This window comes from Myotis myotis, unplaced genomic scaffold, assembly GCF_014108235.1.
Source record: "Myotis myotis isolate mMyoMyo1 unplaced genomic scaffold, mMyoMyo1.p scaffold_m19_p_8, whole genome shotgun sequence".
Taxonomy (NCBI): domain Eukaryota; kingdom Metazoa; phylum Chordata; class Mammalia; order Chiroptera; family Vespertilionidae; genus Myotis; species Myotis myotis.
In genome coordinates this window covers 60,402,905-60,424,630 of record NW_023416390.1, presented here as the reverse complement: position 1 = coordinate 60,424,630, position 21,726 = coordinate 60,402,905, and the positions used below count along the sequence as shown (strand labels likewise).

The window sequence follows — 21,726 nt, the reverse complement described above, 5'->3', positions numbered from 1 at the left end:
GCTGGATAAAGTAATCTTGGTTGTAGGTTCTTGGTATTCATCACTTTGAATATTTCTTGCCATTCCCTTCTGGCCTGCAAAGTTTCTGTTGAGAAATCAGCTGACAGTCGTATGGGTATTCCCTTGTAGGTAACTGGGTTTCTTTCTCTTGCTGCTTTTAAGATTCTCTCTTTGTCTTTTGCTCTTGGCATTTTAATTATGATGTGTCTTGGTGTGGTCCTCTTTGGATTCCTTTTGTTTGGGGTTCTCTGCGCTTCCTGGACCCGTAGGTCTATTTCTTTCACCAGGTGGGGGAAGTTTTCTGTCATTATTCCTTTAAATAGGTTTTCAATATCTTGCTCTCTCTCATCCTCTGGCACCCCTATAATTCTGATGTTGGTGCGCTTGAAGTTGTCCCAGAGGCTCCTTACACTATCTTCATATTTTCGGATTCTTTTTTCATTTTGCTTTTCCAGTTGGGTGTTTTTTGCTTCTTCGCATTTCGAATCTTTGACTTGATTCTTGCGCTCCTCTGGTCTGCTGTTGGGTGTCTGTATAATATTCTTTATTTCAGTCAGTGTATGCTTAATTTCTAGTTGGTTCTTTATCACAACATCGAGGGTCTCATTAGATTTCTTGAGGATCTCACTACATTTATCGGCGGTCTCACCAGTCTTTTCGAGGGCCTTACTAAGTTTATTGGCAGCTTCTAGACAGTTCTTAAGAGACCTTAAAAGTGTGGTTCTGAACTCAATATCCTCCATTGACAGTTTTGTCCTGTTTCTTTGTCTCCGCATTTTTTATGCTTTCTTGGTGCACCCCCTAGTGGTCTTTGTCCGCAGTCTTGTTGCCTTTAAGCCTTGATTGATGTCGGCAATACCAGGGTGATTTGACCTCCAGGCTAACTGGCTATGAGAGTCTGCTGTGTCTGTAGTGGGAGGGCTTCTGTGCTGGATCTCTAGGGCGGTGCTAATCTAGCGTTTGCCTGAGGCTATCCGGCAAATGGCGCTGCGCAGGGCTTGGGCGGGGCGGGTCCCCGGGGATCTACAGGGCGGGCAGAACAAGCAGTTATGGCGACTCTCAGTTCCTTCCCCAGGGGCTCTGCCTCTCAGAGCCCCAGCAATGGCTGCAAACCTCGGAGAGAAAGCTGCCTTCGAGTTCCGACCGAAGCCAGACAGTCCCGTTTCTCCCGTTTGAGTCTTGGTCCCCAGAGACTCGCCCGGATCTGGAGCTCAGAGTCTGAAACTCCCTCCCGATTGAAAACAACAACCGCGCCCTCCGCCGCCAGCCCGCTCCGCGCGCACACTCCGCACCTGAGTATTTCACTTCAGCACAGCGCCTCCTCTGAGTCTGGGTATGATATTCTCTTTCCTCCTAGTTGTAGAATTTCCACTCAGCCAGCCTTCCCGTGGTTCTGGGTGATGTCCGTTCTGTCCTTTAGTTATATCTCTGAAGTGGTTGTTTGAGGCAGCGATCTCCGGCGTTAACCTATGCCGCCATCTTGGTTTCTCCTCCGAATGTGTGTTTCAACCTGTCATTGTTGATCGTGAATTTTGTTGACGCTTTTATTATAGAGAAAGAGTGAAGAGTGATATTAAAATATTTTTTCTAATTAATTTCCTTTCAGCGTGCACGGATTCGTGCACCGGGACACTAGTGTTATAAAAAAAGAAAATGAAAAACAGAGTGGCAAAATGCCTATCTAAAGTCATCGTTTTATGGTGTTTTTTTGTTTGTTTTATTGGTTTGGCTATTTTTTTTTAGTTTTGTTTTACTGTTAAGGTACTGCCTATATTTTATACAGGGATGTAATTTTTTTAAAATAGATTTTCATATTTTGAGAGAAGCCAAGTTTTAAATAACAAATTATTTAGCCCATAAAATAAGGTTTTAAAACATTTGGCATGACTTCAACAAATAAATTTCGAGGAACAAGATAAAAAGAAATGGAGTGTGAAGTAATATATTAAAAGAGTCTTAAGAGACCTATCAACCAACCATAATATATTTAATAGAAACCTGATTCAGGCCAACTAAAGGTTAAAAATTAACTTATGAGATAATCGGATCCACAGTTAAAAACCAAGTGGATCTTGAATGACATTAAGAAATTACTGTTTGACTGATTTGACTTCGGGTGGTGGATGCAATATACAGATCATGTATCATAGAAATGTACACTTGAAACCTATATGATATTAATGACTAATGTTACCCCAATAAATTTAATACAAAAAAGTAATAAAATAAAATGGGAAAAAAATTACCTTTTGATTTTTCTTTAGGTGTGGTAGTGGTATTTTGCTTATATTCTTAATTCTGTATCTTTCAGAGTTTTACACAAAATATTAACAGATGATATGATGTAATGTCTGAGATTTTGTTCAAAATGATCCTGGGTGTATATAGGAAATGAATGGTTGTTACAGAGTAAAATAAATTGGTCATATGTTGACAGGTTTTGAAGCTAGGTGATGAGTATATAAGTGTTTATAATATTATCCTCTTTATTTTTGTGTGTATTTCAAATTTTCCTTAATTAAAAGTTTTTTTTCTTTAGTCATGCTGGTAAAACTATAGAAGAAATGTTGAAAACATTATATTTTTGACCTTTTAAGAAAAAAGTGGCATGAAATGAAATGCTGTCATACTTTGTTCCCTAAATGCTTTAATTGGTAAGTTTTATTTAAATATTTTTACTATGTATATTACTGAATTCCCAGTTGGCTAAGTCAACATATTAAATGGTGAGATCATGATCTTGTCAATAATTTAAAATTTTACTGATGTTATTGATCATATGTTCCTCATAGATATAGTATTTAGTTTGATAAGTTATAGAACTCCAGTCCTATATAATAAAAGGCTAATATGCAAACCGACCAAACGGTGGAACGAGCGGTCGCTATGACACGCACTGACCACCAGGGGGCAGGCACTCAACACAAGAGCTGCCCCCGGATGGTCAGTGCGCTCCCACAGGGGGAGCGCCACTCAACCAGAAGTCGGGCTCATGGCTGGCAAGCACAGTGGTAGTGGCGGCAGCCTCTCCTGCCTCTGCGGCTGTGCTAAGGATGTTCGACTGTTGGACATCCCCTGAGGGCTCCCGGACTGAGACAGGGCGCAGGCTGGGCAGAGAGACCCCCTCCCCCCGAGTGCATGAATTTTGTGCACCAGACCTCTAGTAACATAATAAAAATGTAGGTTCCCTTGTATATATTAATCTCTTTTGAGCATGTACCTTTATTGGTGATTTTGAACATGAACTGTTATAACAGACTGTCATAGTGTCAAATGTTTATTTGGTAAAAAATGTTGCTTCTGACTGGTTCAAGCAAAATACTTCCCAAAGTGCAGCAGCAACAGCAAAATCTGTCATATTTGCAATGAGGAAAAATTGGCAAGGATTACAAAAGTTACTTAAGAAAGATCTTCACAAGGAGATGAAGCACAAAAGGAAATGCCACATAAGTGGGATGTAGGGCAAATTCCTGAGGAGATCACAGAGAAATAGCAGAAGCTAGTAGGAGGTGGATCAAAAAAGCTCAGTAAGAAACAGGATGCCACATTTGTGGCCTAACCATTTATTTCTCCAAGTTTACTGTTAATTCCAACATTGATCAAACTCATTATTTTGTCAGTTTCTTCCTATTCTGAAGTGAATGATGGTGATCTTTTGGAATTCCCTTTAGAACTGTGTTCAGCAGTTGAAGAATCACTCTAGTTAACTCTTGAGGTTTTCTCATTTGAAGGATAGGCAATGAGATCAGAATCTGATTTAGATACATTTTTGATAAATGCATGTCAATCAGGGATTTTGGCGATGACATTCTCCCCAGGGTTCAGGCTCTCTCCACAAATTCTCCATCTTCATAATCCATTAGTCTCCATTCCAGGATCAATTCCTACTTGTTCTTGTTTCAACAATGGTATGATTTTCGACTTGGTTGTTCTTTTTTTGTGAAAAATTATTCTACTGACAACTGTGGGTTTAATTTTCTTTACCAAAGGTTCTGAGTTATTTTCTGTTGGAGACTACTTGAGAGCCAATGGACTATTTGCCAAAGTGACTTCATCTTGTCCTTCATGTTCATCTCTTTTCCCATAGAAATTAAATAGATTTTCAGGGGACTCACAGGTTGGAGAGCATCCATGGAGAAGGCCTGCAAATTGCTCAGGATCATATTCTTTTGGGAGATCACTGTCCTCTTGTTGAGAGAGGTTATCTGTATGGTTAGTTTCCTCACTGTTAACCTCTGTGATTCCCACAGAAGAGGTGGGTAGGCTAACAGACGGCTGGATAGAAAGCTTACACACTCTGGGAATGTGTTGATTTAGAAATATTCCTGGTTGTGATTCATTCGATGAAAATTCAGAGAGGACGTAATAGATGTTGTTGTTGATGTTGGGTCGAATAACTTTTACAATATTTTTGAGGGCAGTGTCAGAAGGGATGGAGGAGAGCAGTCAGGTGTTGGGCCTGTGGAGCTGTTTCTATGGTTACTCACTCCTGTAGCAGAAATTGCTCTGTCCGAGGCATTATCAGTTCCTGGGTAAGGAGCTCTTACAATTTCTAAGGAGCAAGGTTTCTTTGTAACTTGTGTCCCTGAGATCACATAGAAAGTTCTTGTTTCCTGAAGGAAACATATCCAGAGAAGCAGATGGTACAATTTCTATAGTGCACCTCATCATTGGCTAGGACTCAGTTCCACATGGTGAAAGTTCCAAGTGATTCCCACTGGGCTGGTTCCTTCAGGAGGTCCTAGGGAAGAATCCATTCCTGTTATTCAGCCAACTCCACCCCCATTCCTTGGTTCAGGTTGCATCACTTCAACCTCTGCTTACATCATCACATATCCTTCTCTCTAAAGTCATCTTTTCACTTTATGACATAGATAAGAATGGTGTTGTTTATGTCTCTTTTATCCATCTTTATAATAAAGGATTTTATATAATGCACTAGAGGCCCGATGCACAAAATTTGTGCAAGAGTAGGCCTTCCTTCTTCTGGCTGCGGACACCGGCTTCCCTCTGGCACCTGGGATCTGGGCTCTCCCCCAGCTACCAGCATTCACCCGGGATGCAGGCTTCCCTCATGGCCCCAGTTTTGTCCGGAAGGACATCCAGTCTAATTAGCATATTATGCTTTTATTATTATAGATAGAGACTTTATTATAGGATCTTTTATTTTAAGGTATTCCTTATAAATCTGGGAATGGGCATTGGTAACCATCAGTCTTGTATATACTTTTTTCTAGGACTTTTTTTCTACAAAAAATTGAAGGGACCTCCTCCACCAAAGGAAGACAGAAAATTGGACAGCTTGAGTTGTTTCACATTCATACTCAGTAAAGCATACACATAGAAAATATATAGAGAAGAATCTTTCTCTTATCAGGTTTAGAGGCTCAGTTCCAATGGTTGGCTGTAATCTTTACAAACAATAAAGTAAAAATGAAATAATCAGCATGGAATTTTTTCAAGAAAATAACAAGCAGACAATAAACCCTAAATATCATGTATTTTGCCCAAACCGGTTTGGCTCAGTGGATAGAGTGTCGGCCTGCGGACTGAAAGGTCCCAGGTTCGATTCCGGTCAAGGGCATGTACCTGGGTTGCGGGCACATCCCCAGTAGGAGATGTGCAGGAGGCAGCTGATCGATGTTTTTCTCATCATCGATGTTTCTAACTCTCTGTCTCTCTCCCTTCCTCTTTGTAAAAAATCAATAAAATATATTTTTTAAAAAAATCATGTATTTCTTAAATTTGTACAGTTTGCTTCTTTCTTTCTTTTTTTTTTTTGAAAAAACTATGCTGAATAAATGTAAGTTTTATATAAATATTGAAAGTAGACCTTTTGGTATAATAATTTTCTAAACTGTCACTTTATATAAATTTTGAATTTGTTATAATCTTGTTAGGTTGTAACAAGGGCAACAGCATTTGTGTTGCTTTTGATACAAAGGCATCTGCCTTTAACTTAAAGAGCTTCTACCTCAGCAATTTTCACTTCAATGTTTTAATTTTGGGACAAATGTTTATGAAATATTCTGAGTGCCTTTGTATTTAATGACTCTTCTCCCCAAATATCTGTGAAAACTATGTTATTGATTCACATCAATAAATTTATATTGTTTTAAATGTAGTAAATGATATGAGAATATATAATGTATAGATACAATCAACCAGGTCCTTACTGTCTTATGCAGTATAAATAGAACAAATGTATATGGTATTAACTCTACACGGTTGTTGAATATATCTCAGTAATTGTGCACAGTTCTTTGCTGTGCCTTTTAAAATTCTTACTCTGGTCATTCTAAGTCGCTCTACACTAATATGTTGTTTCTCCTCGGGTAGTATTTTTTGAATGTATGCTGTCCATTCTAAAATAAACATTTATTGTGGATACTTTCCATGCAGACCAGATGGGGTTTTTAAGGCTTAATAATTGATGGCTTTATGTAATTGCTCTTTCTGAGAATTTGAGAATTTTTTTTCCTGTATGTTAGTAACTTTGTCTTCTGCAAGATGGTTTACAAGCATTATTGTACTTAGTCCTTATTGCAAATCTTTAGGTTTGGCATTGTTATTCTCATTTTATAAATGAAAAACAAAACAAAACAAAAATATAAAAAGGCTTCCACAAATATGAAGTAAGTAGACCAAGCCTGTCTGTGTATAAAGACCAACACTTAGCCTCTACAATATATAGTATCCCAGGTGATTCCTGTTTCAGCGGCATTGGCTCCTACAAAGTGCTGAATTAGGGTAAGTTCAGAACTGCGCTATTTGACAATCTGGTGCTCTGCAGAATGTTATGATAGAAATTTGAGACGACAATACAACTTGATGAAATTGAATAGTTGTTAAGGGCCCAGCACAGTAATAGCATATCTAGGATTAGCTGTTTGAATTTAGCTACCAGGCTTGCTTACAACTTTTCATTTGTTTGGGCTTTTAATTCTGAACTTGAAAGCCAAGTGCTGGTATGTATGGAAACATTAAATAACTCATGTATTTTGTGTTATATCTCTATGCAAAACAAACTATATGGTAATAAATTTTTCTTTTCTCTTTTTTCCTTTTCTTTTTTTTAATGCAGTGGGATGCATTTTGCTTTTATGCTGGAGTTCACCCCTGTGGCTTGGATTTATCACAGTAGCATCTGTCTTCGGTCTGTTTGCTAACTAGAAATCAAGAAAAGACATGAGGAGGTTTGTTTACTGCAAGGTGGTCCTTGCCACTTCGCTGATGTGGGTTCTGGTTGATGTCTTCTTACTCCTGTACTTCAGTGAATGTAACAAATGTGATGACAAGAAGGAGAGATCCCTTCTACCTGCTCTCAGGGGTAAGTGCTTAATAAAATAAATGTTACTTTTATGGAGATAGGGAATGGTGGTGACTCATGACAAAACATGAGACTTCAAAATAGGGTTTTTTTAAAAACCGCTTGTTTAGTTAGAAGAACACTTTGGCAGAACTATTCATGTACATTTAACTGTGGTAAAGCTACTCTACTTTTCTTGGCCGCAGTTTCTTGTTGAAAGAAGTGAGAAGAATGAAATAACCTCTGAGGCACCTTCCAATTCTAATAATTTCTATGTTCTGGGACTGTACAAAAAGAATAATTCAGTGAACATTCAAATTGGACAGAATTTTAAATGTAGGCTTCCAGAAGTAAAAGCCCTTAGAGACCAAGCATGTAACATAAAGAAGGAAACCTACTAAAGTGAGACAGTGGGAACTGTAGCAAAATTGAACTGTACGTGACACCCCTAAAGACTTCCAAATATTATAAAACAAACACTTTTTACAAGAAAATACATGTTGGTGGCCAGATCCAACCTGTGTGCTATCAGATTATTGTCCTACTAGAGGCCTGTTGCACGGATTCGTGCATGTAGGGGGTGGTGTGGTTCCTCAGCCTGGCCTGCACCCTCTTGCAATCTGGGACCCCTTGGGAGATGTCCGACTGCCAGTTTAGGCCTGATCCATGAACTGACAGTCGGACATCCCCTGAGGGATGTAGCAGTGTGCCAAGCTGCAGGTGGCCAGGAAGGAGCCTGAGCTGGGGGCCAGGCACCACACTGTTCATGCTCATCCCGAACTGCTGTGCCTGCTGCTGCCGCTCAGTAGTGCTGCTGTGGAGTCAGAAGAGGCTCCGGCCGCCGCAGCTGCGCTCACCAGCCGTGAGCCTGGCTTCTGGCTGAGTGGCGCTCCCTCTGTGGGAGTGCACTGACCACCAGGGGGCAGCTCCTGCATTGAGTATCTGCCTCCTGGTAGTCAGTGTGCATCATAGTGACTGGTTGACCGGTCGTTCTGGTTGTTCAGTTGTAATGGTCACTTAGGCTTTTATATATATAGATGTTAAGGGCAAAGGATAATTTCAAGTATATGATAGTCACTTTGACTCTATATTTACCTCATTTGGGACCAGTTTCAAAGACTAGAGAAGAGTGAATTCCAAAGAAGCATAGTGATATGTATAAATGGGGATTTATTGTGACATTATAGTCATTCCTTTTCTCCAATTATTTCAAATAAATTTCTCTATGCTCTTTGTTGACTTATAGACCTATAAATATATTTTTCAAATATTCCTAGTAAATGAATGCTTCTACAGTGTTTAAGGGTGCTTGAAATTAGTTTTATTCTCACTGAATCAAAAATTTTTTTCTTTGAAATCTAATTTACATTAATTTTGTTTAGCAAAACTTTTCTTCAGGAATATGACAAAAGGTGAACTTTGGGTCCTATTTTAAATGTTTGTACCTTTAGGAAGAGTGAATATAAATTTCTTACTTGATATTTATTTAATGAATGTCATCAGATTTCATTGTTACAGATATTTTTGAAGTTATTTATTAATTAATTTGCTAATAAACAGACTTTCATAGATATTATATGGTTATATGAGGTTTAGGAAAACACAGAAGAGCATTTCCAAAAAAAATTAATTTTTGTTAAGAGTATTTAGGGCATCCTGAATTTGCTTCAGATTCTAATAATGCCCTTGGTCAATTGGAGAAATTCTAATTATCTTCCTCTTTTCAAAATTAGTCTAACTTTCTCACTATAATTTTTGACTATTCAAAGATTTAAGAAAAAGTACTTCAGAACTGACTGAGCCATTTCAGTATTTTATATGCATCTTTTATACATTTATACTATAGCTATTCAAAGTGGAGAACATTATGAGTCTATCAGATTTTGATAAATGAACATGGGTTTGATTTGCTGGTCTTTAGTTAAAATCCCAGAACAAATCAGCCTTCTCTCCTTCTTTGTTTGAATCAGTTGAGTTGCTGCTGAAAGTGGAAATGTGTTCTGATGAATTATAACAGTTTGGAGTGATCACTTTGTCATTTGTTGAATGGAGACATGTAGATTGATCACAGAAAATGTTATAATCTGATTCAGCAAAATTATAATAGCCTTTTCTACAAGTACCAAAAAAGTACAGTTTTGCTGATTTAAGTTCTTAATGCTCAGTTTTAAATCTAAAAATGTGAAATGTAACGATGCAATGCAAAAATAGTAATTTGTCCTTGTACTTAAATTGTAAAATTAAGCTATATTCTTTTTATTTTTTAAGAGTTGTTTAGTTTTATGTTATGTTTGTCTTGAATGTTTGGGGTTTAACTACATTTTCTAGTTTTAATTATTTTTTCAGAGTATCACTTCATTTAGGAATTTGTGCCATGTATTTAGAATATATTTTATTTACAGGCAGATGATATTGTGCAAAGTTCACTTACCTGAAATTTTCATGTTCAAAATATGCTAAAACAGGCCTTTTTGACTTAAAAAAAGTTGATCTTTGGGGACCTGTGTGTCTTTATCTATAATAGTAAAAGCGTAATATGGTAATTAGACTGGATGTCCTTCCAGATGTCCTTCCAGACAACCTTCCGGATGAGCTGGGGCTGTGAGGGAAGCCCAGGTACTGGGTGCCTTCCGGTGGCCGGAGAGAAGCCCGGGTCCTAGGTACTTGCCAGGGGCTGGAAGGAAGCTCGGGTCCTGAGTGCCAGAGGGAAGCTGATGCCGGCAGCCAGGGGAAGGAAGGCCTACTCTTGCAGGAATTTTGTGCACCAGGTGTCTAGTTATTAAAATAAAGGGTTTGGGATGAGGTGGTTTCTAACATCCCTTCTAGTTCTAAACATTACATTTTAAACAATTTTTAAGTACCCAATATTAGCATACACTATGAATTAATTTTTGAGAAACGTTCATTTATTTATTCATCACATCCTCAATTACTTTAGTGCCTATGACGTTAACATGTTGCATACCTTAAACTTACACAATGTTATATATCAATTATATTTCAATTAAAAAAGAAAAGAACAAGAAAAAGCATAAAGACATCTGAGCTCACAGGTGATGTAACAAGATTACCACAGGGTTAAAAGCCTAGGCTTTGTTGCCCTGGTTGATTGGCTCAGTGGATAGAGCATTGGCTTGCTGACTGAACGGTCCCAGGTTTGATTCCAGTCAAGGGCACGTGCCCAGGTTGCAGGCTCAGTCCCCAGGAGGGGGCATGCAGGAGGCAGCTGATTGATGATTCTCATCATTGATGTTTCTATCTCTCCTTCTCTCTTCCTCTCTGAAATCAATAAAAATATATTTAAAATTTTTTTTAAAAGCCTAGGCTTTGTTGAACAACATGGTCCTTACCTCCTCCCCATTGAATGGTTATGTGACATTTTGCAAATTCCTTAATAAAATGATAATGTTCTCACTTAATATGAGAAACTGAGAGGCAGTAAATCCTGCTTTACATGGTCACCTTGATAATTAAATGAGATGATGTACATAAACCCTTCAGGGGAGTATTGACTCACAGTAATCTTTGTATCAATATCTGCTAAATGTTGAGGAGTAAACCAACAGGTCTGAATGAGGCTCCTCCTGGCATTGCTGTCCAGGGTAAATAGGGTGCAGAGCAAGGGATGAGGAGGAACAGTTATTCTGGATGAGACCCCAAAGGAGGAAGTAACTATTTAAAAAAATAATTTGTTAAGTGCCTACTCTGTGTCTGTGGTAAGATCTGGATATATAAAGGAACTGAGGTCCTTACTACTGTCTTGAAGCTTATAGTCAATATCAAAGTACACATTTTTCTCCCGTTCTTTGCCACTCCCTCTTTGAAAAATGTAATTTAGAAATTTTGACAAGCATAATGTGTATAATGAGTATTAAGATGACGAAGAGGGATGCTCTGAGTAGAGGAAAATAGATCTAAGGTATTAGATAAAAATTTCACAGACTGTGGCATTGAAGTTTAGGTCGAAAACGTTAAAGTGGGATATAACTAGTTAAAGAAGAAAATATGAAAATTTTTATGAAATGATAAAGGTTACCGAATACCCAGGATACATCTTAAGGAGAAAAGTATAGAGGTCTTATAAAATTAGAGTGACTAAGACGGGAGTATTGGTACAAAGGGACACAAAGGGTCGGCAAATTGCCCAGTGGAGCAGAATAGACGTAGACATACTGTTCACATGTTTGGAACATTCAGAATGTGGCAGAGGAAGACTGCACATCAATGGGGAAAGGAAGGGCTGTTCAATAAGTGGAGCTGAAATAAAGTGGGAATCCATGTGGAAAACAGATGAAATTGAATGTCCACTTCATGTCACAAACCAATATAAACTTTGGATGTCTTAATGTCAAAATAAAACTTTTCGCGAAGGCCCGCGGTGGGTGTTGACGCGATGTGATTTCTGCCCAGTGCTCTGAATGTCAAAGTGAAGAAATTCAGTGAAGCGCGGGTAAACGGCGGGAGTAACTATGACTCTCTTAAGGTAGCCAAATGTCTCGTCATCTAATTAGTGATGCGCATGAATGGATGAACGAGATTCCCACTGTCCCTACCTACTATCCAGCGAAACCACAGCCAAGGGAACGGGCTTGGCGGAATCAGCGGGGGAAAGAAGACCCTGTTGAGCTTGACTCTAGTCTGGCACGGTGAAGAGACATGAGAGGTGTAGAATAAGTGGGAGGCCCCCGGCGCCCCTTCCCTGAGTCCCCACGAGGGGGCGGGGCGGGGGGCACGCAGGCCTTGCAGGCCGCCGGTGAAATACCACTACTCTGATAGTTTTTTTCACTGACCCGGTTGGGGTGGGGGGTGGGGGGTGGGCGACTCCCGAGGGGCTCTCGCTTCTGCTGCCAAGCGAAAAATAAAATAAAATAAAATAAAACTTTTAGCAGAAAACATTTAGGCATCTACTAGATCTATAATTAAGAAAATAATCTGGCCCTAGCTGGTTTGGCTCAGTGGATAAAGTGTCAGCCTGGGTACTGAAGGGCCCGGGTTTGATTCCTGTCAAGGGCTCTATCCCCAGTAGGGGGCGTGAAGGAGGTAGCCAACATCATTGATGTTTCTATCTCTTTTTCCCTCTTCCTCTCTGAAATCAATAAAGATATATTTAAAAAGAAGAAACAATTCTGAAACATTATACAAAAAATTTTACTATAAATAGAATATAGATAAATTTGATTGTATTAAAATTGAGAAAGTTGGTTAATTCAACTATAACTTAAAGTAAAAGGAGAAGTTACAAATTGTAGATGTTCAAAGAACATGCAACTAAGAGATTAGTGTCAAATATATAGAAATAACCCCTATTTTAATACAATAAGCCGAACAATCCAATAGGAAAAAAATGGGCATTAGACGTGAATAGATAATTGCTTAAGAAAGGGAACACATCTAGCAAAACAACTTGTGAAGAAATATCTTCAGTTTTGATCGGAAATACAGGGCAAGGCTACAATTACCTATTTATATCCATTCAGTTGGCAAAAATTAGACTACTATTGCTAATTGTTAGAAATTATGCATCTCCACATTTTTATTATAACTTTAGGTAGCAGCTTGCCATTATCTTTGAAATCTGGACATTTGTGTATGAGCCATTACTCGTAGTCATATACTCAAGATAATTTGTTCCACATACACAAATAATTCATAGTATTGCTCATAACATGAAAGGCTAAAAATAGCCCATATTCCCATCAATGGAAAAGTTGATGAACAGTGGTATGTCAATATAAGGAATTAGTATACAGTAGTAAAAATGGATGAACTATGGTGACTTGCACCAATATGAGTAAATCTTGATGATACAATGGTAAGTTAAGTATAAAAGTTAGGTCCCTGAAAGGTGATATATAGCATGATACAGTTTGAAAGCTAAAATCAACTAAAATTTGCAAATATACATTTTAGTGACATATCCAGATGCAATGAGATTTTACCTAAAACAAGCGAGGCTAATTATTAATATGGGATTTAGGACATTGACTCCTGTCAGGGGAGACAGGAGAATGGGATAGGGGTGAACATTTTGGCTGAATGTGGGTCCTTTCTGGGGTTCCAGATTTATTTTGTGTGTGGGTTTGATGTGTTTATTACATCATATACTAGTAGATGATTAAATGAATGAATAAGAGCCACTAAAAGGATTTAAAAATTGGGAAGCCACTTAATGGGTTTAAAAGGCAGAGCAGACATGATCAGATTTGTGTTATGGAAAGATCACTATGGATTTACTCCGGACAGTGGATTGGAGGAGAACCAGTCTCTTCAGGAGGCTGGGTCGGAAGCTGTGGCAGCATTCCATGAATTCTGTTCAGGAAGTGATGCCTGCTTGGAGCAGAGTAGTGGCAGTGAGGTATGAAAGAAGTGGGTAAAATGAACAGGTATTTGAGATATGGGAGCAAGAGAGCTAGATGCTTGACTGCCTCTGATGTGTGTGGGAGAGAAGTGTCAAGGATAAGTCTTGAGTTCCTTCAGGGCATTAGTTGATTCAATTTCCTGAAAGTGAAGAGAATGTAGGAGGAGATGATTTAAGGGTGGATCTTGAGTTTATTTTAGACATGTTGAGTTTGACACCTGTTAAGCAGCTGAATGGAATTGTTTCATAGGAAGTTGGCTAAGTTATTAAACTCTAAATATCAAACTTAAAAAAAAAAAACATTACTTCTCTGGACCTTTTCCCCCTAAAATGGATTATGTTCTTTATTAAATGGAGCACATGGAATATAACTGAATATTTATAACTGAGTCACCATTATCATTTTGTGTATTAGTTATTGAATGATGCTATTAAAAAAAGATTATTTCAAAGACTTTATGGGAGCATGTAGACTTGTTTCAACGTTAGTTTTCCATGACTCCTTTTCCTATTTTTTTAAGGAGGGCTTTTTGGTAACATAAGTAGTAATTAGAAGAGCACATTAACTCTTTTATGCCACTCTGGGGCCACCTAGAACTAAAACGCACTGGAGGATATTTCTAACTCCTAATTGGTATGGCACACTAAGTGGTGCTACTCGCAAGTTGGAAGAGTTAGAATAGATAGCTGAATAAATAGGTATTTAAAAAGTCCAGTGCGGCTGCAGTGCACTTACAAACAAACACTGGGGAAGTTTGAGGTTGTTTTGAAGGTTTGCACGGGCACTCTACAATATCAGATCCTACTTCTGGCTCCCCCACTAAGGGCTATGTCCTCAAAGTTAATTGACCTCACTGAGCCTCAGTTGCTGTCTGTATAATGAAATGAATATAAGGCATGGTTTATAAAATATATGCTAGTCTCCAAATGAAGAATGTTTCTAACTACTTTTTTTCAATAAAACTATGGAAAGTGGGTTATTTCAGTATCAACTTTTGATTAGTCCATAGATAATGTGTGATCTGATATAAAATTGGTGATATGGAGGTGACATGGTGGGAAGCTGTCTGCTTAGAAACTGCAGAAAGGCCTTTTCTTCACCACAGAGGACAGTAGGGGTATAAAATTATCATATTTAAGAAGGGAAAGAAACTACCATTCTATACCTGATCCTGAATCTTAAACATATTATACATGCTTAGGAAATTAAATTAAATTTTCTTCCTAAAAAAAAAAGGGAAAATAAGAAATTGCTGCTTATATGTAAACAAAGATAAGTGCATTAGCCAATAATAATGATCATAAGTTATTAACTATTCTATTAATGTACAAATGTTAACTCAATGAATTTCTCCCCCTCCCAAAAAAATCTGTGAAGTAGGGATTCTTCTTCTTTTATGTATGGGGAAACTGAGGCAAAGTGAATGAATGGGAAAACAATTCTGTGTTTCCTCTTTACTCACAGACATAAATACTTCTCATGCCAGACATGTGGGTTTTTCTCATACTAAGCAATTCTCTGAGACATCAGCAGGGTGTCCTACAATTCTGAGACCATCTACCTGTATTTAGCATCAGATCCCACAAGTTAAGGGCTCAGTTTCAGAAGACTGCCTTCACTTGTCACCAATTGCAAATATTAAGTTGTCACCTGTACTTCTGACCGATCACTTATAAATTATCGTTTCCAAGACATGCTCTTTGGACTCAATAATTTGCTAGAATACCTCACAGAATTTAGGGAAACATTTATTTACACTTATAAAGGATATAGTGAGAATATGAATGAACAGCCAGATGAAACAATACATAGGGTGAGGTCTACAAGGGTCTTAAGTGAGGAGCTTCTGTTTCCCGTGGAGTTGGGGTATGCCCCCCTCTTGTTATGTAGAGACATTCACCAACCCAGAAGCTCTCTGAACCCCATACTTTTGTACTTTGGGGATTTTTATGGAGGCTTCATTACATAGATATGATCAATCATTAACTCAATCTCCAACTTCCTGGAACTTGGAGGTAGGGGTGCTGAAAGTTCCAAGCTTCTAATCATGGCTCAGTCATTGTGGTGACCAATCCTATTTGGGAGCTGCCCAGGAGCCCACTCATTCAAAAGAGTTGCCTCATTCTAACAAAAGACACTGTTGTCATCCAGGAAATTCCAAGGGATTTAGGAGCTCCGTGGCAGGAACCAAAGTCAAAGACAAAATGTTAGAACAAAAGATGCTCTGAGTGCTGTTATTACTTAGGAAATAACAAGGGTTAGAGGACCTCTCTGCTAGGAACCCGAGTAGAGATCAATCTAGCTTTATTCTGCTATTTCACAGTGAGCTTATGGGAAGTGCCAGCATTTGTACAGTCAATAGAATAGGATTTGGTTATTATACTGTACAAGGACTTGGTCATCAATAAATGCCAGTTTGCATTGGACTTTAAGAACCATGCTTTCATTCAGATACAATCTGGAGTACATATTCTGAAAACTTGAATTGAGTGTTTTGTCTTTACTCTCAGAGACACCCTAGGTTCTGACAGATCTCCCTGGTTAGTGGGATATGGCAACTCCAGCCAGGAAAATATTTCCCAGGGTTTATACCTTTATTTTATTTTATTTTATTTTATTTTATTTTATTTTATTTTATTTTATTTTATTTATTTTATTTTTTATTGATTTCAGAGAGGAAGAGAGAGATAGAAACATCCATGATGAGAGAATCATTGATCAGCTACCTCCTGCACAACACACACTGGGGAACCAGCCTGCAACTCAGGCATGTGCCCTGACTGGGAGTCCAACCATGACCTCCTGGTTCATAGGTTGATGCTCAACCGCTGAGCCATGCTGGCCAGGCCATATCTTTGATTTTTTAAATTTTTGTCTTTTGTTGTTAATCCTCACCCAGGATATTTTTTCCATTGATTTTTTTTTTTTTTAGAGAGAGTAGAAGAGAGTTCATAACTTTTATACAATAGTATTAACTCTTCTGACATTTAAAGGTTGTAAAAAATTATTGTTATCCACTTCTGTTCCTCGATACTCTCCCAACACTTTTTTGAATAGGGGAAATCAAGAAAATGAGTGGAATTGTTGACTGGCAATCTCAATTAGATATCTCCATGTTTCCATTGGTCCTGCCTGGGAAACTAACTGATCCCCCTCATAAATCTAGGGACACAGGGAACCTTGTGCTATTGGATTTTTGACAGTGGGCTATTGTATCAATCCTTTCTTTTGTTTCTTCCTAAATTATTTTCTCATAACATGAACACCAAGCAATGTACTCATTTATTAAATAATAAATGTTTGTGATTTTGTTTGATTAATCTTTGGTGCTCCAGGGGATAGTTCCAGTGTGCAGGTGTGACAGAAAACTGGAAAACGAAAACTGATGAATTAGGGTGTTAATGCTAACACCATTTTTAAAAATATATATATAACTTCACCTTTTGGAGGCAGGTAGAAGAGTGTGATGGATTAAAATGCATTGTCAGTATTGGAATTGCTCTGAATAAATTATGATGACTGCTGGAATTGTCAGATGGTAATATTCATAGACATATGAAAAGTGGGGCATATAAGCACAATCAACTTGGATTAAAGGCAGGTATTTCCCAGATAATTTTCAATAAAGTTTATAAATAGTATCAAATATTTATAGGCCTTATAAAGTTTTGACCCTTGATATTTACTTAGTTCTTTCATATTTTTATTCATAATTTATTCTGATTCCTCTGCTGTTTGATACAGATATATTCCTGTCAGATATAAAAATATGTTGTGATAATGAACAATTATTAGATATACTATGGTAGATGCTTTAGATATAAAGTTTTTATTAATTTTGAAAAGTATCATGGAGGATAGGTACTATTATTACCCTCATTTATATAGGAGAAATGGAGACATAGAAAGGTTAATTAAGTTCCTCAAGGTCACAAAACTGGTAAGAGGGAACAAAGGACTCACAGCCTTTCTGGTCAGGTTTTACAGCCCAGACTTTGAAGCCCTGTGTTATGCTGTGTCCCTGACTCAGGTGTGCCTAGACTCTTTAGGCAGAGTACTCATAACATTTATATACTATTATAAAATATTTACACAAATAGGGATATTTCTAGAGGACAGAAAAAGAAGAGGCCACAGACCTATAGAAACATGTCTTCTTATAACTTGGGAGAAAAGTACTCTGTAGGCTCACCATCCCTTATTTTAGACTGTAGCAATTTTGCATTTACTTAGTCTCTACAGTATACTAATTAATTCAAGTTGTAATTTTTCACAGCAGTTTCCTTTGGGGTTAACCCTCTGAAGTCTTAGAAAGAATACTTAAAAGTTGTGAACAGGAGCAGCTCTATTTTTTTCAGAACAGTTGGGTACTATGAAATATACAGAGTTTAATCAAATAGAATATGTCTCCAAGAATCATAGAGTCTATTGGAGCCCTGATGTATACATACATGCATATTCATAAATAACTACATTACAGAATAGTAAGTGGTGGCTGCTATGAGAGACATGCCAAATAAAGTACTGTGAGAGGCCCTATAGTATATAAATGATGTAGACATGTAAAAATTGGAAGGGGCTAGATGTCAGAAGGAAAGAGAAAGCTGTTGCCTTTCCCAAAAAAAGGATATAAGTGTTCAGTGAATTGGTTGATTGGAGCAGAATGAGACATAAAGGGGATTTCTAGATTTTAGGTTAGGATAAAGACAGTTTTTAAAGGATTCTGAATGCTGGGGAAAGGAATTTTTAACTTTGTTCCCTAGGAAATGGGGAACCATTGAAGGTTTCTGGAAAAGGAAAGATCTGATGATCTTCAGCTGATGTTTAGAAGGAGAATGCAAGGCTGTTTAATATGTATGCAAGACAATAGCACAAAGACATTTTTATCTTTGTTTAAATAAAGACTCAGACAGCAAAGTTTTATTCATTAATTAAAGCCACTTGAATTAGATGGTAACTAAATGGAATACTAAATCATTTCAATTGATTCACTTGGCAAATTAATTGGTAGGGACAAGAAAGTTTTTCCCTTTGTGAGATTGAGTTTAGATATTGTTTTAAAAAGTAAGTGCTCAAAATTTTAATTAGTATTAAATTAAGCTGAGGCAATTCATGAACACACATCTGAGTGCTTGCTTTATGTCAGAACTGAGGATAGAAAGATAAAGAAGACATGTTGCTGTTTTCATGTTTCAAGGGGAGAAAGGGATTCAGAATTATATGAATGAAATGTCAGAGAATATATGAAACAAGGAGAAAAAATTCATTAAGCTCATATCTGTCTTTTGAGGGCAAGATCTACTTTTTGGTTCCATAAAGACCGGAGTTGCTTAAATAGAGAGTTGGGCATAAAACTGTTTACCAAACAGTTTACTTATAAAGTGGAGATTAACAAATTTGATTGCCAACCACTAGAAATCATTGTCATTAGAGGGCCATATTGCAGCAGAGACAGCTGGCTAAGATTGAATTTTTATCAGGTTTGTGCACTTTTGTTCCTAACACCTAAAACAGTTCCTGCCCCAGATTGGGTGCTCAGATAATAGTTGTTGAATGAATGAAGGATGGATGCATGATCAGCTTGGCACTTTTCAGATGTTCTCATGATTATAGAGTATTCAGTTTAGATTGATGATTAAGAACTTGAAATAACTAAATTATCAAGGCAAAAGTTTTTGATGGTGTAATTGTTATTTACACACATAGTCCAACCTTTTTGTTTTATCCTTTCTTGGCCTATATAATTTTATTTTCAGTCCAAATTGGCAAATTTATTGTCAAGGGACTATCTTTTCTCTCCCAGACCCTGCCTTGCGTTGCATTTGTATATTGTCTGTGTGATGCAAAGGCATGTGAGATCACTGCATATTGGCATGCAGTAGTGCTGTTGTTGAAGAGAGCTCTTGATGGAGCAGGCATATCATGTGGAATGTGTGGAATGAATCAATATATAGAGGACAGAGAGGAACATTTATGAAAGTTAGATTGAGAAACTTTGAAAAGGATATGGGCATGTGGTGTATCTAATTCATCCGTAGAATGACAATAGGGAAAGTGGAGATGATAGAAAAGGAATAAAAGAAAGTAATATTGGAAATTTTTAAAAATGAAAATCATAAAGGAAGATTACCGAGAATAAGGTGATGCCATTGTTTATAGAATAGGGCCCACAGTTAATAAATGAGTAAGGCTCTATGTAACCATAGCTTTGGGAATGATTGAGGATAGTATCTGGTTAAGAGTTACTTTTAAATAAATTTTATTGAGGTATAATAGAATGCTTCAATTTAAGTGTAAAGTATGTTGCATTTTGACAAATGGAATCCAGGGTTTAACCTCATAGTGATGATCCTCCCTAAAATGTTCCTTCATACCACTGTACAGTCAGTTTCTCCAGTTTAGCTCTAGACAAGCCCTGATCTGGTTTTCATGACTATTGGTTAGTGTTGTCTATTATCGAAAGTCTGATAAGTGGAAAAGTACACAATGAACTCTTGTGCTTCTTGCTGCTTTTGTTCACCATACGGGTTTTGAGATGAATCCCTGATGTTGACTGTGTCAGTGGTTCTATTGCTGATAAGTATTCTATTTTATGTGCATATTACAAGTTGTTTATCCTTGTATAAAGCTGCTACATTTGTTCATAAGTTTTTGTGTGGATATATGTTTTCATAACTCTTGTGTAAATATCAAGGAGTAGTAGTGCTGAGTCATATGCTAAGCATATTTAAATTTTATAAAATGCTGCCAGTCTGTTTTCCCAAAATGTTAAACTATTTGCTGTTCCCTTCAGCAAAGTAGGAGAGATCTTATACATCATAACTTGTTTGAGTATTTCCCCCTGACTTTTAAAAGGGAGAATAAAAAACTAAAAATTTTTATAAATCTCCTTATTTGCTTCCATGTAGTGTTTTCTCTTTTTTTCTCATCTGAGTTGTAATTCATTTCATTATTAATGTACCTATTTGGGGCATATTTAATTCTCTTTATTATTTATCAAATGAGATATGAACTGAATCTCAAAAGATAGATTCCTAGAGGTGAGAAATTATTGTGTTTTTTTAAAAAATATATTTTATTGATTTTTTTACAGAGAGGAAGGGAGAGAGATAGAGAGTTAGAAACATCGATGGGAGAGAAACATCGATCAGATGCCTCCTGCACATCTCCTACTGGGGATGTGCCCGCAACCCAGGTACATGCCCTCTACTGGAATCGAACCCGGGACCCTTCAGTCTGCAGGCCGACGCTCTAGCCACTGAGCCAAACTGGTTTCGGCGAGAAATTATTCTTGAAGAAATTGGCACTCTTGTAGAATTAGAAGGTTTGTGTGCATTATCAATATCTTCACCATCATTAGAGCTACTGACTATTGTCTACTATATGCCTAGTTCTACACTCAGCACTGTGGCTATATCATTTAGTCTTCAGACATTTCTATTGAGAAGTTAAGAGAGAGAATTATCTTGACAGAATTTTATGTACTTACTAGAGGACTGGTGCATGAAAATCATGCACTGGGGGTAATCCCTCAGCCTGGCCTGTGCCCTCTCACAGTCCAGGACCCCTCGGGGGGTGTCCACCTGCCAGCTTCAAACATCCCTCTCACAGTCTGGGGCTCTTGAAGTCCGGGACCCCTTGCTCCAGAGGCTCTCGCCACTGCCGTTGCACTTGCCAGCTGTGAGCCCGGTTTTTGGCTAAGTGGCGCTCCCCTGTGGGAGTGCACTGGCCACCAGGAGGTTAGCTCCTGTGTGGGCTTGGGTGGGATGTGGGAGGTTGGCCAGCCAAGGAGGGACTGCGGACGGGCTCCAGGATGTGTCCAGACCCCAGCCGCAAGCTAACCTACCAGTTGTAGCATCTGCCCCCTGGTGGTCAGTGCACGTCACAGCAAGTGGTTGAGCTGCCTTAGCATATCATTAGCATATTATGCTTTGATTGGTTGAATGGCTGACTGGATGACTGGACACTTAGCATATTAGGCTTTTATTATATAGAATTGTTTTGAATTATCTCTCTTAAGTACAAACTACTCCAATTGTTTAGTTTCCAAAATGACTG

General features: G+C 37.9%; 1 protein-coding gene and 1 pseudogene across 2 annotated transcripts in view; one reads left to right on the top strand and one right to left on the bottom strand.

Moving 5' to 3' along the window:
• Positions 1 to 21,726, top strand: part of GALNT13 (polypeptide N-acetylgalactosaminyltransferase 13) — a 496,408-nt gene that overhangs the window by 67,153 nt on the left and 407,529 nt on the right. For both annotated transcript variants that reach the window (XM_036320816.1, XM_036320815.1), the window contains exon 3: positions 7,085 to 7,330. In XM_036320816.1, the coding sequence (XP_036176709.1) occupies positions 7,189 to 7,330 (142 nt within the window). In that variant the 5' untranslated portion in view covers positions 7,085 to 7,188. The remainder of the gene's footprint in view (positions 1 to 7,084; positions 7,331 to 21,726) is intronic.
• On the bottom strand, positions 3,556 to 4,668 carry LOC118662053 (annotated as a pseudogene).